This window comes from Mauremys reevesii, linkage group 3 (assembly GCF_016161935.1).
Source record: "Mauremys reevesii isolate NIE-2019 linkage group 3, ASM1616193v1, whole genome shotgun sequence".
Classification (NCBI taxonomy): Eukaryota; Metazoa; Chordata; order Testudines; family Geoemydidae; genus Mauremys; species Mauremys reevesii.
Genome location: NC_052625.1, coordinates 97,072,241 through 97,091,520, shown reverse-complemented (window position 1 = coordinate 97,091,520; position 19,280 = coordinate 97,072,241). Strand labels below are relative to the sequence as shown.

At 43.9% G+C, this 19,280-nt stretch overlaps 1 protein-coding gene across 5 annotated transcripts in view; it reads right to left on the bottom strand.

The window, feature by feature from the left end:
* SYNE1 (spectrin repeat containing nuclear envelope protein 1) overlaps positions 1–19,280 on the bottom strand; it is a 472,714-nt gene that overhangs the window by 200,209 nt on the left and 253,225 nt on the right. For all 5 annotated transcript variants that reach the window (XM_039529938.1, XM_039529933.1, XM_039529934.1 and 2 more), the window contains 7 exons: positions 17,910–18,063; positions 16,593–16,736; positions 14,768–14,932; positions 4,881–5,198; positions 4,298–4,453; positions 3,009–3,179; positions 1,578–1,904 (listed from right to left, as the gene is read on the bottom strand). In XM_039529938.1, the coding sequence (XP_039385872.1) occupies positions 1,578–1,904; positions 3,009–3,179; positions 4,298–4,453; positions 4,881–5,198; positions 14,768–14,932; positions 16,593–16,736; positions 17,910–18,063 (1,435 nt within the window). The remainder of the gene's footprint in view (positions 1–1,577; positions 1,905–3,008; positions 3,180–4,297; positions 4,454–4,880; positions 5,199–14,767; positions 14,933–16,592; positions 16,737–17,909; positions 18,064–19,280) is intronic.

The window sequence follows — 19,280 nt, the reverse complement described above, 5'->3', positions numbered from 1 at the left end:
GTCAATAGTAGAAAATTAAATAGTAAAACCAATGTCGGTCAAGGATGTGAAAAATCCACACCCTAGAGCGTCATGGTTAAACCTACCCAAGTCCGCATTTAGACAGTGCTAGGTAGATGGAAGAATTTTTCCATTAACCTAGCTACTGCCTCTCAGGGAGGTGGATTACCTATACTGACAGGGGAATCCCTCTTTGTTCCACTGTAGCATTTTAAGTGTAGACATACCCTGAGTATGTTTCCCAGACCTGAAGAAGGGCTCTGGGTAAGCTCAAAAGCTTGTCTCTCTCACCAACAGACACTGGTCCAATAAAAGATATTTCCTTACCCACCCTGTCTCTCTAAAACTATTTTAATTCTTAATATTTTTATAATGCTTTTAAAATTAATTAAAAACAATGGAGCCCACACTCTCCCATGTCAGCTAAAGTTTCAGGTTTAGTTTAAAAGACATCTCAGAAGAGTTCTGAATTATGCGTCTTTTGTCTCAGACCAAAACAGGCTAGAATTTTTTAGACTATTCAATAAATCAACAGGTATTTTAAATTAGCCAAACGTGTGGCATGGCCAAATTCTGCTTTCAGCTATATCAGCATAAATCCAGAGTAACCCCACTGAAGAACAAAATTTGGCTCAATTCATTGTGTCATTACACCTATAAAGCTAGTAGACTGATGAGGAGTTCTTATTCCTTCAATATTCAGGGTTAAAATCAGAGGTGATACAAATAACAGTATGCAGTACATTATCTATATTAGCATGTATCGCTAGGTGAAAACTTATGCACTTTAGGAATACAAAGGAAAGGTGCAACAGAAAGTGTAATTTAGATGCTGAGTAGGGGAAGCTAAATTAGGAAATGTGTAACTTACACACATTACACGTGTAATTTACACACTGAAGTGGCAGTGTGTAGTCAGAAAAGCATTAATTAGAGGTCTATCTTGATTTCCTTTTCACCCTCTTATTAGTTGCTTTCCCTGCTATATCCTTGCCCTTCCATTCCCCACTAATGTTTAAAACTATAACAACTTCTCTGAGTTACCACCATATAATTTTATACCACCATTTATGTCACCTCTGAATCTGGCCCTCAGTTTTCAGGTTAATTCTCATTATCTTTGTGGTAAATAGTACTATAAACAGTACTATAACCTATTTTCCATTATATAGAAAACTTAAATATAGCAAAAAAACAAAAGCATAAGGAGGCAATGTCAGCAGTGACAGAAAAGTTCCAGAAGACTGCAGGTCAAATTCTATTGTCACTTAAACTAGTGTAGATCCAGAATAACTATTGATATCAGTGGAGTTACTCCATACTTATTCCATCAAATGAGAACAAAAATTAGCCCCAAGTGGATAACCTTCAAACATGGAAGACTTATTATGGCACCAAATTCCACATTTGGATGCTTACATTGGCTCTTTGGCGCGGACACTATGCATTTATGATTTGAGCATACAGATGAGGGATCTCATGGAATCTATCAAGGCCCCCATGGCTGAAAACTGGACCTCAAGGACTTTTAGCTCTAACCCTCATTCATACGATAGAGTCACAGCATCAATTCTTACCTTGTATTTGGATAACTGGGCCTTCTTCTCATATAATTCAGTTTTGGGCTCCACTTGAGTGTGCAATATGGCTTGGTACTCTGTAAGCCACTGAGTCTGTGCCTTGTACTTGTCTGAGAATTCCTTTGACAACTGGAGGCACTTCTCTAAGGCCATATGCTCCTTCCTGATAGAGCTGGCCAGCTCTTCAAGCTGCTCCATGTAATCACTGATCTCTTTCCTTAACTGGTCAGCTTTATTTCCTTCCATGTATTTAATAGCCCGATCACCTTTCTCACGGGCAGATTTCAGCAAATTATGGCCTACATCCATGTCACTCAAAAGAAGCTGTAAAGAAAAATATGGAGATTAACAGAGAAAGTAGATGGAGTCTTTACCCCTTTCAGTCTCCTTTGTTTTAATTTTTATGTCAAAGAGATGCTAGTAGCAATGTCTTTTTCAAACTACTGAGGCCAAAGAGATCGAGCAGGGAAGTGTGGAGAAGCTTGCACTTGTGCTGTAATTCAACACAATATTGTCAACTGAGGATCTGGACTTCTCTCTCGAAGACTATCAGCTCACCACTTTTCATAATCAAGAAATTCACTTTAAAACAGATAACTAAACAGTTCAAATTCATTATACTGTTTTATTGCAATACAATGAATGCTGACAGTAGACGTAGAGTGACTACTATATGTTTTATCACCTAGGTCAATATTTCAAAGGCTGGCTTAAGTGGAACAGATACAAGAAAATATAATTCTTCATTCTCTACTGCTTATTAAGTAGGGCTAACTGGAAAAACAAAACAGTGTGCATCTCAGAAAGGAATTAAAGCTTTTATTAATTTAAAGATACAATGTTTTAAAACCACATAATAGAAATCAGCCAGTGGTGATGAAATTTCAGGAGTTGAACCAGGAAATTTTATTTACGGAGTTTGTCAAATACAACGTACACAAGATAATGTGGAACAGTTGAAAACTGTTCTTTGGCACAGCAGGTTTAAATATTGCAAGGAGACTGAGGAATTAATTCACAACTCTGAGGTAAAGTGTGAGTTCTACCACTGGGTTAGTTCAGTGGGAGGAATGGAAGAGTTTTGCTCCCCACAATGCATTTTTATAATAAAATTTGTATCACATGATCATTTGAGTGTCTTTTATTTTAAACTAAATCAAAATATAAACACCCTCTATTAGAAGAATGGGATTATACCATTTGGCATCATCCATGAATTTCACTATGAAGTTACCAATGTCATCGAACTCCACACACTAGGAGAGCATCAAATTTTACACCCAATGCTCTCTATGCTGCTAACTACTCTGGACTGTTGGAATCAGAATTCGGAGTAACTGTGAATACACCATTAAATGTGGACTAGTGTGTGTGACATAACTCATGAAGAAAAATGACTAACAAATCCCAAGTTCAGGTGTACTGTACCTCCAGTTTCTGCATTTTCTTCTCCATTGCTGTTTTATCCACTACATCAGTCTTGGTTACCACATTTTTAAAGTTCTGGCTAGTGGCTCCATACCAATCTGTGTAAGTGCAGAAAGCTAATTCTGACTCCTCCATACTTCGAATCTCTTCTTCCAGGAACTTTATTTGTTCCTTCAAACAAATGTTGGAAACAGAAAGTGAAATGCTTATCGTTGTCCAATTCTTGACAAGAGAATGTTTAATAAAAGCAACAAAATACTATTTTATGAAAGAATAATCAATTTACTAAGTTCATTGACTTGTAAATAAGTCCTTTCATATCCACCGGATAATTGTTCTCTTAGGGGTTTTCTGTATTCTCTTCTCAATGTGTGTGTATAGCAATCACTAAATGTTAAAATGGAGTAATATTTTAGCACTAAAGGGGGAAGGTACAGGTGATAAAATTCTATTTTATATTTTTAAGTCAATTTAGGCCTGATTTTCACTAGGAAATTATGTAGGTGAAACTTACACACCCCTGAGCAATACAGTTAAACCGACCTATCCCCCAGTGTAGACAGTTCTAGGTTGATGGGGTAATTCTCCCACTGAAATAGCTGTCGCCTTTTGGGGAGCTGGAGTACCTATATTGATTAGAGAAGCTCTCCTGTCGGCATAGGTAGCATCTTCACTGAAGTGTTGAAGTGGTGCAGCTGTGCCGCTGCAGCATTTTAAGTGTAGATGTACCCTTAGTGATTGTGAGAGGTGTCAGATTGAAAGTACCATAATCTGAAGTGATCTGCAGAATGGACCTTGCCAGTTCAAGTTTCCCCACAACACCTCATCGATGTGCCTCCTCCATAACAACCTGAAGGCACTTCTCTAAAATTCATTCAGTGTCCATGCACACTGAACCCTCAACTTGTCTGCTGGGACTGCCAAAAGAGGCATCAGTCGGTATCCCCTGGCATGGTATTTTTGTGATGTAGATAATTTACACACACTGTCCATAAGAAAACAGAATGTGACTACCAACACATTTCACACAGATTGCTAAACACCCATGACATGGTGACAATTTATGATTACTGCAGAAGTTGGCTGAAAGGTCTGTTTCCTATTAACAATGCTCTGATCCATCTAGCCCACTGAAATCTAGAGAGAGGAGGGTTCTTGTATGTGCACATTATATGATTAAGGATTCTACATCAATGATTTCTGCTAACCGCGCCCAATAAATAATACCTACCTGTGTCTCCCCCTTTGCTGACATTGCATAATAAAATGAATGAATTTCCATTACTTACCAGTACATGAAGGATAAGAGCTTGGTACCGAGAGGTAAGCTGGGTAGCTTGATTTCCCATTCTACTGGTGGTATGACTTTCTTCCAGGATTTGCTGAGCTAATACCCCAACTTCCTCAACATCATCCTTGTAGATTGTTATTTCTTCATGCCATTTCTGAGACAAAGAAGACAGACATTATTAAGTGTATGTGATTACAACCATGTATCTTAACACTGGAAATGTAGTAGTTTACTTTGGTCAGCATGGCAGAGACACTCAACACAGCCATGGGAGAGTGCACTGGATTCGATTCTGGTTCCCTCATCATGAAAATAATTGAATAGATTCCAGTTCCAGGAACAAACTCTTCTCTCTATTGTGCCTGTGCACTCTACAGGCCAATTGAATTTCAGATCCCACACTGAGATTACAGCTCTGGCAAAATCATCTCTTCACCTGTAAGTGGAGCAAATTTGATCTGGACTCCCTGAGAGGCAACGGCAATGTCATATTTACAGTCATTTTTCATCGCAGATCTACACTAACATATAAACCATGTGTGATATATACAGGGTTTCTCAAACAGATGGAAAGTAATTACCTTCATTTGCTGTAGCTGCATCTCCTTTGTTGCTCTGTCAGACTGCCGCCCAGTCCTGATATTAACTTTCTCCTCCAGCGTCTTAAGCCAGTCATCTACCTTCTGAAACTTTTTCTCCATTAACCTCAGTCTGTTCAGAGTGGTGTTTAGCTGGGTCCTGGCCTCAGAAAGCCTGTGCTGGTAAACTTGCCAATCCTGTCGCATTGACTCCAGTGCTCGGTCTTCTATCTGGGGTATGCCCCAAGGTATCACCTCCTCCCTGCCATGGAGTGCTGCATTTAGTAATGCCTGTCCCTCTGCACAATTGACCTGTAGTTCCTGCAAGTTTACAATTACAGGGGTAACTTTTTCACATGTTTTACACTAACAGTGGTAATCACGTTTTGCAGAGTAGATAACAGCCTAGCTCCTTTGACTTCAATGGAGCCACAAAATTACCCAGTGTATTTAAAGTTGAGTACCTTATACGACCTCAGTGGTAGTCTGGTCATGAACACCTTAACACAGCCTGGCACAGTGATTTTTTTTTTACATGATCACTAGCGTTGCTCAATGAATTACGGGATACATTTATGGCCAAAATGTGCTTATGTTCCTCCTTCAGCTGCTGAGCTTATCAGAACTTCCAAAACATAGGTCATCTTTGCCAGCATGGGCACTTGGGATACCTGAGCACATTCAGCACATCCTTGAACTCAAGGCTTTCGGGCTGGCAGCCAGAACACTACTAGCTTGCCAATGTGGTAACTTTAAAAACCAAATCTGTTTAATTAATTCCTGGATCTGTTTTCCATTGATCTTAGCCAGATGCTTATTTTTGCCCTATGTAGCTAAAAACAGCCACAAAGGGTACCACATTTTAAATAAAGTTGATTAAAAAAAAAAGGCATACAAAATCAGGAAACAGCTGGTTTGGAGGAGATTTATGGCCCAGATTTTTTAGTAATAAATATGCCAGCATTTTCCCTGTAAATATTTCACATACAATTACAAACGAATTCCCGGCATCCTTTATAGTTAAGAATTACAACGTGCTGGATATTAACTTTCTCCTCCAGGGTATTAAGCCAGTCTGGTTTTATTTTGAGACTGTGCAACTCAGGCTCGTCATAAATCCATTTGATACCAAAATGGGCTAACCAAATTATAGAGTATGATGGTCCCCAGTTTTCTGATGAAGATATCTGAAACAGAAGACACACTTGAGTTTCTGCTGTTAATTCCAGAACAGAATGAAAATGACTTTAATAAAAAAGCCAAGAAGGGACCATCTGTTCAAACACTGCACAAGAGAAGAGCACAGCAATCTGAAACGTATACTTCTTTTCATTTATTTCTATGAAAGATCCCATCCTTAATTTTAAGAAACTTTCCTTCCATGTAAATATTTTAGAAGTATAATTTTGCAGAGAGATATATACACGCATATCCACACTGACTTTAATACCTTTAAAAAATCTTGTGTAAGATAGTGGGTATTTCACATTTGCAGCCCTTAATCACAAATTGTCCCATCAACTTCATAAATAGGTTATATTTGATTAATACTGTATAGCCCTTTGTGTTATTGCTATGTCAAGAACAGGACTAAAAAAAAAAATCTCTCAGTTGCTAAGTCATGAAAGACTTAAGACTCAATGAACAAAATTCTCTCTAATGTGATCGTATGGATTTATTTCAGCTGATTAAGAGAAAAGTGGTATCATGTTTCCTCTTCAGATCCCTTCAGTTCTGGCTTTTAAAACCTGACAGTACTTTACTGTAATATTGTTGACTATATTGTAGACTGAGAGTTGTACAAAGTTTTCTTCTTAAAGACTTAAATTCAGGCCAGATTTACTGCAGTCTGCAAAACTGCAAAAGTTTTGTGTGACTGTGGCCTTATGGGCTGATATATGGGGTCAACTGGAAGTCACAAAACTCAATCCCTAAAAGTCAACAGGATTTTAAACAAGAGTTTAAAGGCACCAGGATTGAGTCTACTAGTTGGGCCTTATACAAGAGTCCTTGTGCAAAATGTAAATCAATTAACAAGTCCAAAGCCCACTATATCTAGAGATCTAGAAAACTTACCAGTTTCAGTCTGCAGTGGTTTGTGTGAACCACTTTGCCAGTTTTGGTTCATGAAGGCATTGATTCTTTGAGTTCTGAGTTCAAACTACACCTGAAACTCTAAGAAAAACTCAGCTGAAAATATTAGGTTTTACCTGATATTTTTGCTCTACTTCCATTGCATAGTTAAATAAAATAGTAGTACCAACAACAACAATAATATAGTCAGAGCCATAAAAAAGAACTGTAAGAATCTGAAGGAAGCCTTTGATGAACCACAATATGTTGGGGAGGAGTCAACATGGCTACCTATAAAGGAAAATCATGCCTCACAACTCTAAAAATATTATTTGAGGATGTCAATAAGCATGTGGACAAGGGGGATCCCCAGTGTAGTTGGACCTGCAGAAAGCTTTTGACAAGGTCCCACATCAAAGGCTCTTCAGCAAACTAAGCAGTCATGGGAAAAGAGGGAATATCCTCTCATGGATCAGTAACTGGTTAAAACATAAGAAACAAAGGGTAGGATAAATGGTTAGTTTTCACAATGGAAAGTAGTAAGTAGTTGGGTCTCTCAAGGATCTAGGATCTGTGCTGTTCAACTTATTCATAAATGATATGGGAAAGGGGGTGAACAGTGAGGAAACTCAATATGCAGACCATACAAAATTACTGAAAATAGTTAAGTCCACAGCTGATTGCAAAGAGTTACAAGGGGATCTCACAAAACTGGGTGACCGGGCAACAAAATGGCAGATGAAAGTCAACATTGAGAAGTGCAAACATATATTGGAAAAAATAATCCGTACAATACGTACAAAATGATGGGGTCTAAACTAGATGTTACCACTCAAGAAAAAGATCTTGAAGTCCTCATAAATAGTTCTCTGAAAACATCTGCTTAATATGCACAGCAGCAGTCAAAAGCTAACAATGTTAGGAACTATTAGGAAAGGGATAGATAATAAAACAAAAATATTGTAATGAGGTTATATAAATCCATGGTGTGCCCACATCTTGAATACTGCATGCAGTTCTGGTTTCCCCATCTCAAAAAAGATATATTAGAATTAGAAAAGGTGCAGAATAGGACAATGAACATGATGAGGGGTATGGAACAGCTTCCATATGAGGAGAAATTAAAAAAAAAGACTGGGACTGTTCAGCTTAGAAAAAGAATGAACTAAGGGAGATGGATATAATAGAGGTCTATAAAAAGGACAGTTACCTGTTCCATAACAGGCGTTCTTCGAGATGTGTTACTCATGTCTAATCCACAGTAGGTGTGCGCGATTGCCATGTGCACCAGTGCCGGAAGTTTCTCCCTTAGCAGTACCCATACTGGGGGAGCACTGTGGCAACCCCTGGAGTGGCGTCTGTATATCGTGCTATAAGGGGGACCGCGCGCTCCCCGCACCCTCCATTCCTTCTTGCCGGACAACTCTGACAGAGGGGAAGGACGGTGGGGTGTGGAACAGACAGGAGCGACATATCTTGAAGAATGCCAGTTATGGAACAGGTAACTGTCTTTTCTTCTTCGAGTGATTGCTCATGTGTATTCCACAGTAGGTGATTCCAAGCCATACCTGTTGGAGGTGGATAGGAGTTCACAATAGGCCAGGACAGAGTACTGCCCTGCCGAACCCGGCGTTATTCCTAGACTGGGAGACGATTGCATAATGTGAAGTAAACGTGTGAACAAAGGCCCAAGAGGCTGCTCTACAAATATCTAGGATAGGGACATGGGCTACGTAGGCAGCTGAGAAGGCCTGAGCCCTCGTAGAGTGTGCCCTGATGATTGGCGGTGGGGGAACCCCTGCCAGATCATAGCACGTATGCATGAGGTGATCCAGCGGGAAAGGAGATAAGTTGCCCTTTTACCCACTCGGCTGAGGCAACAAAAAGTTGCGAAGATTTCTGGAATGGCTTGGTCCGATCCAGATAAAAGGCCAGCACTCTACGTACATCGAGTATGCGGAGGCAGTGTTCCTCGTTGGAGGAATGGGGCTTAGGGCAGAGCACGGGAAGAAAGATGCTCTGTTACATATGGAAGGCAGAGATCACCTTCAGAGGGAACGCCGGGTGTGGGCGGAGCTGGATTTTGTCCCTGAGGGTGGAAGGCTGATATGGCCGCCAGGTGTACCCTGACAGAGGCAGGTGCCAGTCCCTGGGTCCTAAGGGACACGAGGTAGTCCAGGATAAGCTGGAGAGGAGCGGAGGAAGGGGAGACTCCCTGATCACTCACCTACTTGGATAACCTGGACCATTTCACCATGTATGTCCCGCGTGTGGATGGTTTCCTACTTTCCAGGAGACCCGACTTACCTGCTCCGAACATCTGCCCTCCTCCTCGTCTAGCCACGGAGCAACCACGCTATCAGGTGGAGCGTGGCTAGATTGGGATGGAGGAGGCGGCCCCCATCCTGGCAGAGGAGGTCCGGGCGAAGGAGCAGTGTCCTGGGCGGGGAAGGAAGGAGGGTCCCGTACCAGTGTTGGCGGGCCCACGCTAGGGTTATGAGGATGACTTTCGCTTTGTCTGCTTTTACTTTCTGCAGGACTTTGTCGATGAGGGGGAACGGCGGGAAAGCGTAAAGGAGCTGGCCCGACCACTGCAGGAGGAACGCATCGGAGATTGCGCCCCTCCCCACTCCTCCCCTGGAGCAGAACCGCGGGCAATGTCGGTTCTGGCGGGTTGCAAAGAGGTCGATCTGGATTTTGTCCCTGTGGGTGGAAGGCTGATATGGCCGCCAGGTGTACCCTGACCACTTGTACTTGGGGGAGAAAACCCTGCTGAGGCGATCTGCTTGCATATTGCGGTCGCCCGGGAGGTATACGGCCCTCAGGGAGATATCGTGGGCTATACAGAACTCGCATAGGCTCAGGGCTTCCCGGCAGAGGGGTAGGGAGCGAGTCCTGCTTTGCCTGTTGACGTAGTACATGGTGGCAGTGTTGTCCGTGAGGACCCTGACCACCTTGCCGCAAAGGTGCGTGTTGAAGGCCACGCATGCCAACCGTACTGCCCTGAACTTCTTGACATTTATGTGAAGGGCCAAGTCCAGGATTGACCACGTCCCCTGGGTTTGCATGTTCCCTGTGTGGGCTCCCCAACCTAGGTCCGACGCATCGGTCACCAGGTCCATAGATGGGTTGGCATCCTGAAAGGGAACCCCTTGCAGCATGTTGCTTGGGTAAGACCACCATTGAAGGGAAGCCAGTATCGGGGACGGAACCATGAGGACCTTGTCTAGTCCATCCCGGCCCTGGGAGAATTGGGAGGCTAGCCAGAGTTGGAGGGGCCTCATTCGAAGCCTGGCATGGCGGACCACGTACGGACATGTTGCCACATGCCCTAGAATTCGAAGGCACGCCCTTGCCATTGTCACCGGGAAAGCCGTGACCGAGGTGATGAGACCTCTTAGGGCCTCAAAGCTGTCCAGGGGAGAGAGGCTGTGGCCCTTGAGGAGTCCAGCAGCGCCTCAATGAACTCTATGCACTGAACTGGAACTAAGGTTGATTTGGTCTCGTTCACCACTAGGCCGAGACCAGCACATGTTGACAGGAGCAACTTCACGTGGGTCTTCACCTCGGAACAAGAGTCGCCCTTGAGAAGCCAGTCATCCAGGTACGGGAAGATCTGTACCCCCTCCCGCCTGAGGTAGGCCACTACCACAGCCATACACTTTGTGAAAACCCTGGGTGCCGTGGATAGGCCAAATGCGAGGACTGCAAACTGGTAGTGGTCCATCCCCACTAGGAAACAGAGGAAGCGCCTGTGGCCCTCGACAATATGGATGTGGAAGTACGCATCCTGGAGGTCCAGGGCCGCATACCAGTCCCCCGGGTCCAGGGAGGGTATAATAGAGGCCAAGGATACCATGCAGAACTTGGAGTGGGCTAGAAAATGGTTCAGGCTCTGCAGGTCCAGGATGGGCCTGAGGCCTCCTTTGGCCTTCGGGATCAGGAAGTATCGGGAGTAGAACCCCTTGCCCTGGAATTCTACTGGTACTCTTTCCACCGCCCTCACGTGCAGTAGACGGTCCACCTCCTGCCCTAGGAGGTGGGCATGCTCCGGGTCCCCAGGGCCTATAAGGGAGGGCGGGTGGTTCGGAGGGGAGGAGTTGAACTGCAACCTGTAGCCCTGGGAAATGGTGCTGAGGACCCACTGGTCCAATGTCATATGGGACTACGCCATGCGGAAGGCAGACAAACGGTTGCAGAACACAAACTTTATTAATCGGGGGGTCTCCCTGACAACAGGCCCGGTGCCTCCCGGCAAATAGTCAAAACCGCCTCTTTCCCTGCCTCTTGCTCTTAGAGGGCCCAGACTGCAGGGTGGAGCAGGACTGCCGCTGAGATTGTTTTTGGTCTCTTATAGGGGGGCTTGAATCTGCTCCTTGCACGTTGAGCTGATGGTTACAGTCTGGTCTCGTCCTTAGTTGGAAGGATATAGAGGCCCAAGGTATGCAAGGTGGTGCAGAAATCCTTCATCCCATGCAGCCTGACATCCGTCTGGTCCACAAAGAGCGCTTTCCCATCAAACGAGAGGTCCTGCATAAGGGATTGGGCCTCCATCAACAGTCCAGACAGGAGGAGCCACGACGCCCTGCACATGGAGATCACCGAAGCCATGGAGCAGGCTGCAGTGTCGGCTGCATCTGACGCCGCTTGCAGGGCCACTTTCGCTGCCGCTGCTGCTGCCCCCTCTTCTATTAGTGCCCTAAAGTCCTTCCTGTCCCAGTCTGGGAGGAGAGGCTCAAACACAGGCAGAGACTCCCACAGGTTAAAGTCATATCTGCTCAGTAAGGCCTGGTGGTTGGCTACCCTGAGCTGGAAACTTGCCAAGGAATAAATCTTTCTACCAAAGGAGCCCAGTCGTCTGGCATCCTTATTCTTGGGGGTAGGTGCCAGATGGCCTTGACGCTCTCTGTGGTTTACCAACTCTACCACAAGCGAGTTAGGTGCCGGGTGGGAACAGAGGTACTCATGGTCCTTGGCGGGCACAAAGTACTTCCTTTCAGCCTTCTTGGAGATTGGCACCAAGGAGGCGGGAGTTTGCCACAGTGTTGGAAATGTTGGCTACACCCTGGTGCAGGGGTAGAGCCACCCGTCCTGGTGCCAAGGGGGACAATACATTAAAGAGGGAATCGGAGGGGCCCTCCATTTCCTCAGCCTGCAGCTGAAGGCTGGATGCCACTCGCTTTAGCAGGTCTTGGTGTACCTTAAAATCCTCCTGAGGGATTGGTGGTGGAGGCACCGTTATGGTGTCATCCGGTGCCAGGGAAAGAGCAAGCACGGAGCCGTGGGCCTTGGTCAGTACCAGGGGGGGGGTCGAGCCCCAGATCAGAGTCTGGGTGTGGGTCCACCGACTCGTGGCCCGCCAATCTGTCTCTTAGGCAACCAGAAGACGCTGAGGGAGCCTGAGATGCCCCGGTGACCGAGCGCGCCCCCCTCTGGGCGGGCATCGGCGGCCACAGTGCCCACTGGCACCACTGTCCCTGCCACGGGGCCCCTTACCACTGACCTGGCTGCGGGCCCGGTGGCGGTAGTTGTCCCAGCTGAGCCACGTGGGCTGAGGCTGGGCGTCTGGGTGCGAAGGCCGAGGTCACCGTCAAGCGCACGGTCTCACGGGAACAGTATAAGCAGCGGTGCCTGCGATGCCGCCTCCCTCGGGACGTGGACCTCTAAGTCGAGGAATGGTACCCGCCCTCGAAGAGCTGCTTCAGTACTCATGACGGCAGCGGGAGTTCTGGTGCCCCGATGCCGAGGTGTCGTGAGGGGAATCTCAAGCACGATGTCTAGTTGAGCGGGAACTGGAACGAGAACAACGACATCTATCCCATCGAGACCGGCTGCGGTAGTCGTGTCGCGAAGGGAAATGTTCCCGGTGCCGCTCTCGATGCCTGTGCTCACTGGAAGGCAGCGTAGAGGGTCCCCAAGACTCCCATCCGGGTGGTGACCGGGATGGTCTGGTCGGCGTCGAGGAAGGGCGTGAGCTGCTGGACGACCGGTCGCTGCACAGTGCGGGGAATGGTCCTAAGAGTGGGAACTGTGACCCGCAGGAGAGGTTTGATGGGCACCGATTGGAGGTTTGGCCCGGGACTGGGGACCCATCACCGGTCGCGCACCTGGAACCGGGAGACTCAATGTCTTTCGCAGTCTGAATCGCCTCCGGTGTCGATGGCATCCATATCGGTGGAAATGTGTGCGCAGACGGCGCTGGGCTGCTCCGCTCAACACGAGTCAGAGGTCTTGAGCACGGGGGTGGGGGGGAGGACCGTCGGCTGCCCGACGCAGGAGCAGCCTCCCCTCTTTCCTTGTCTTGGCGCCACTGCAAGTTAGGGCCCTTTCCCTGCTTCTTGGAGGGGGAACGGTGTCGGCTAGTAGAGGGTGGCTCGCTACGTACCGATGGTGTGACGACGGGAGCAGAGTCCACCCGGTGCGCCGGAGTTGGGGCCAACGCCGATTCCATCAAGAGAGCACGGAGTCTAATGTCTCTCTCCTTCTTGGTCCACAGCTTGAATGACCTGCAGATCTTACAACGTTTGCAGATGTGAGTCTCACCCAAACAGTGGAGACACTCAGCGTGCAGGTCACTCCTAGGCATAGAACGGCGACAGAAGTCGCACAACTTGAAGCCTTGGGCACAGGGCATGCCCCGAGCCCACTCTAACAACTGAAGTAACAATTCCATGAACAGTACCACTAAGGTCAAGTAGAAAGGCTGCAGCAGAGCTGGAGCACAAAGTTCCGACTATCTTCACTGGCAGCAAGAAGGAACTGAGGGTGGGGGGAGCGTGCGGTCCCCCTTATAGCGCGATATACAGGCGCCACTCCAGGGGTCGCAACGGTGCTCCCCTAGAACAGGTACTGCTGAGGGAAAAACTTCCGGCACCGATGCACGTGGCGATCACGCACACCTACTGTGGAATACACATGAGCAATCACTCGAAGAAGAATCATGAATGATGTGGAGAAACTGAAGAGAAAAGTGTTATTTACACCTTCCCGTAACACAAGAAGTAAGGATAACCCAATGAAATTGATAGGCATCAGGTTGAAAACAAACAAACGGAAGTACTTCTTCACACAACACACAGTCAAGCTGTGGAACTCATTGCCATGGGATGCTGTGAAAGCCAAAAGTCAACTGGGTTCAAGAAAGAATTAAATAAGTTCATGTAGGATAGGTTCACAAATGGCTATTAGCCAAGATGGTCAAGGATGTGACCCCATGCTCTGGGCATCTCTAAACCTCCAACTGCCAGAAGCTGGGACTGGACAACAGAGGACGGATCATGCGATAATTGCTCTGTTCTGTTCATTCCCTCTGAAACACCTGATATTGGCCACTGTCAGAAGACAGGTTACTGGATGAGATGGACCATTGGTCTGATCCAGTATGGCTGTTCTTATGTTCTTCAGATGAACTAGTAGGCTGGAGGTGAATTGCTTGTCCCTTTGAAGTGAATGGGATTTTTGCTATTGATTTTATTGCCGTCAGGATTTCACTCTCATTTTCCGCCAATACAATGGGTGGCATATAGATTTCTCATTTGTATCCAGAAATCAGGTAGTTAGAAATAAAGTAAATGTCATTATCTGTGCGTGAAAATGGGAGGACCTGTTGAAGTCCACTTATAAAATCAAGGCCTGTAAGTCTTTTGCATGTCTAGAACGTGTTTTAAAAAACAACAATAGCAAAATAATTGTGTTACTGTGCATTAATTTTTTTCCAAGATAAACAAGGAATACAACCTCTCTGTCATGAAATTATTGTTATTCTATTTTACAAGTGGAATTAATTTAGATTGGGTGCCATGCCACGCATACTATACCTGTAGGTCCCGGAGTGTTGACTCATGTGTCTGAGCATCACCTTCAAGGTATGATAAACATTCAAGTTTTTCCTGTTCCTTTTCCAGCCATATTTCAAAGGCCTTCAGTTTTCTTTGGTACTCATGATGTAAGTGAAGCAGTTTCTCAGATTTGGTTACAGCCTCCTGTTTGTTAAAAATACTTCATTAGAGCCACAGCCAGTTAAGAGATTATAGAATCATAGAAACATAGAACTGGAAGGGACCTCAAGAGGTCATCTAGTCCAGTCCCCACTCAAGGCAAGACTAATTATTGTAAATTATATATCCTAGAAATGGAATACAAAGTTTGGATCTAGAGCTGAACTTTCCCAAAGTTCAGGGTGTCTAGATTCAGGGGGATTGTTTGTGTAATTACAGAAAAAGAGGGTGACATCTATGAAGATATAGATGTAGATTCAGTTGGGAACTTTGGCTCAGTTTGAGGCTATTTGAATCTGGTCTTTTGGTTTGAGACCATTTATAGTTAAATCATTGATTAATAGTAACAATGGCCCAGATTTCATTTCCTTTGTTTTTAAACTAGCACAACTCCAGTGACTTAGTTGGAATTATTCCTGATTGTCATAAGTGTGATCTCAGAATCTGGCCCATTTTCTTTTCAGGAATTCAGACCCTTGTCAACTACATACAATAATAGTTCCACCTCTTATTTAGAGTATATAATAGCATTCATTATGGAGAATCTCACAGTGTTTTGCTACATCTAAAGATGACTTTGCTGATCACTAAGAACTAGACTGTAAATCCTATACTTACACTGATAAACAATCACTTTCATGAGTAGTCCCTCTGATTTCACAATCTGGCCCTAAAACACTGCCATATCTGGGGCACACCACCATAGCCATCATATGTCAGCAACATTACAGAATGGTGTTTTCACAGGCAATACTAAAAGATTATCTGCAACTGAAACTGCAGGGGGATTTCTGTAATTACCAGCAGAGGAGTTTGGTCAGGACACTAGGGTTAAGTCCCATGCTTACTAAATGTGCCATGAGATCTTTGCTGACTACAAGAAGGTTAGGCTTCATTTTTACATCTCATGTAAAAGATAATGACCCCAGCATTATGCTGGACTACTACTTCAGGACTGATTGAGAATCTCAACATTATTATTGCACCTCGATTTCTCATCCACATTTTGTCCAGGCCCTCACTGGTTATTTTTTTTTTTATCAGATGTCACAAAACCACAGCCCAATGTGGCGTGACTACAGAAGAGTTTCTGCAAGTACATATAATTTTCAAAAGTTCATGATTTTTTTAAAGATATTGTATTAAAACTGCTTCAGCCTTCATCAGTCTGTGACATAAAACTTTCCAAAATCCTTTCTGGGCTAGTGCTGGAACCCGCCAGCACTTACCATTGAGTGTAGCACGTACTCTGATGAGTCATATGACACAGAAGTCAATGGGACTCAGACCAGTAATAAGCACTATATGTAGTAGTAACTGTTTGTAAAATTAGGCCCTTGGTGAATTACTTAACAGTTTGTCTAGTGTTTACATTTGCTGTATGACATGCATTCATGGTCAAACAAAAATCCTTCTTTGTATTTGCACTAAATGTTTCTAAGCTTTCGGTCCTGTTGGGTGAAATCCTAGTTATACTAAAGTCAATGAGAGTTTTGTTTTTGAATTCAAGATAGCCAGATTTAATATATCTGCCCCCCAAATTATACACATTAAAAAAATCTGAAATATACAAACCAACAGGCCCTCTCTCCTTCCACCCCAAACTCAAAGAAAAACGTTGGAGTACTGCCAAGATAAACTGTACCATTGTCCTGTCTTTGAGGAACCTGTATCGTTCTTGGAGGTCCTGGAGTTCAAGCTGGGTTACATAATGCTCAGTCATGCCAGTGCCTTTTGCTTCAATAGTCTCTAGCAGGCTGCTGTGACTCAACACTTCTTCACTGAGTAACTGCATAACAGAGGGTAAATGGACAGGTTTACTAATGATCAATATTCAAACAAGTCCAGAGACAGCTTGTTTGTTTGTAAGGTAATTAGTGGGGATTTTTTTGGTCTGTTAGTTTGTTACTTACATACATTGCTCTTAGAGATTCTGCTCTCAATAGGTCTGCACAGGCCTAAGTGACAGTGGAATTGTGCCCACTGAATTTATTATGGTTCAAGTTCCTCCAAGTGCAAGACTAATTTCTTCCACCTTGCTATTTCTTTCATAAACACATAGCAGTGTATGCATTAGGGAAAAAAAAAGACTCCAAAGCCAGAGATGCCTATCAAAATAGAACTCCACTCCACATACCTCTCCCTTGGGAGAGGATGAAAGAAGGAATGAATCACAGTCAGATGTTAGCCACATTGCTTAATGCACAACTCAAAGGCACTCCGATATAAAGTGGTTAAGGGTGTGCATGTGTGTAAGAAACTATCTAGCATAACACTTCACTGGAGAAGTAACAGCAATAATGACATTGCATGGCAATTAATAACCACCTGGATTAAGCACTTGAGGCTTCACCTTGGGTCCTTAACTCCTTTAACTGGCTATTTATTGCAATCAAATGTCTGACTCAAAACACATTATTACTTAACTAAATGCAATGGATGACTATAATGCAGAAAGGGTCTGATTCACTGTTGCCCAGCACTCTGTGTAGTTATATACACCAGCACAGAAGCAATGCTGTGAAGTAAAACATGTCCATTCTAATTTGGTAGCATATTGTGCCATTTTGCACAAGAATATGAGAGAATGATGAGAATATAAACTTGAAGAAGATTTATCTCTACGGCTTTTTTTTTTTTTTTTAAAGTCAGTTGGCCAAAATTTGAACTTCACCCTACCATGTACAGATTTCCTGTCTAGTATGGTTTATAGTACAGTTTCCCCGCGCCCCAGAAATTAATGGCTGCTGCAGCAGATTTTAATGAGGAAACAGGACTTCAATCCGAACAGCTATTTGCCTGATTTCTAGTGCGTACATCAGGGTAGCATCTAGGTATCAAACATTTGTATCTGTCGGTTTAGACATCATCATCATATTTATTCCATTATAATATATAGTAAAACTATTACTCATACTACCAAAGAGGATTTTTCTTAAGACTATAGTAACAGTAAACAAACCTTTGCTTTGCTGAGGACAGCTGTTTTTTCCCTCAGCTCTGCACACTGTCTCTCAGAAGCATTCATGCTCGCTTCTACTTTGTCCATCCAGCTGGAAAATTTATGAACATCATCCTGGTAACTTGTCCATTTGGACAGAGCTCCTTCCAGCTGACTACAATTTAAAAATGCATATCAGTTGATATTCAGTATCTCATGTTATTCTAGCAATGAGTTAAGGCAATAAACTGTAATTCAAGTTTTATGTTTATTAGGGGGACAGAATGAAAGGAGATATGTAATATGCTGAACTGCCCCACGAAAAGTTGCAAGAAACTGTGCTCTGCTACAGATCTTGGTTGGTTAATATACAGAAGGGTACCAATACTAAGGCTACTTGCTCACATCTGAAAAGGGACAATTAAAGGACATTAGTGGTGGATACAGGATGCTCTAGTAAATATATGGGTAAAGCATGGTATAAAGGAATAGAATCTATAAGTCTTGACTCCAAGTACCCTACTTTATATCTTATCATACACTAGGGAGCAGATACTATCTACTGATAAATAGTCTTAGCTGTTTGAAACTTGGAAACATTTGTAATTAGTGATGCTTACCATATCAGACCGCATTTTTCTGTATTTCCTATTTAAGTATCATCACCATGACTCTCATTGACAGTGAGGGAATTACTATCATCACATTTTACATAACATTGTTCCAGCCTTTGAGGTCATGAGTACCTCCCGAGAAGTACCTAGTGACACACAGTTCTACTGAAGTCAGGATCTTGCAGGATTTGGCCCTTAATTTTCTTAATGTCCCTTTTATTTGGATTTCATACCATGGTTTTCATACAGCACAGTGATTAAAATAACTGAATGAAACTTAAAATATTGGAAAATAAAGCTTACAATCAAATTATTAATACAGAGTCCATTTTTAATGGTAACAATAATGGCCTGTTTACACAGTGAATTAGTGTGTGGCAGGCCAAGGTGTGGATCTACAGCACACCATCTTGCCACATAATAACTCGCTGTATGGATATGTGCAGTGAAAGTCCCAGAATGCCCTGTAGTGGTGTCCACATGGCAAGTTACAGCGTGGCAAGTTGGTGTGCTGTAGATTCACACTGTGGCTTGCCGTGCACTAATTTGTTGCATAGACAAGCCCTTAGACTATAACTGTAGTATCTTTTAGTGGACCAACTTCTGTTGGTGAGAGAGAAGCTTTTGAGCTACAAGGAGCTCTTTTTCAGGTCTTGGAAATGTATTAGGAGTGTCATAGCTAAACACAAGTCATAAATTCAGTGTCTTTATTAAGACCATGATTTTTATTAAACTATTACTTTTTAAAACAGTTTTAATAAAAACCATGGTCTTAATA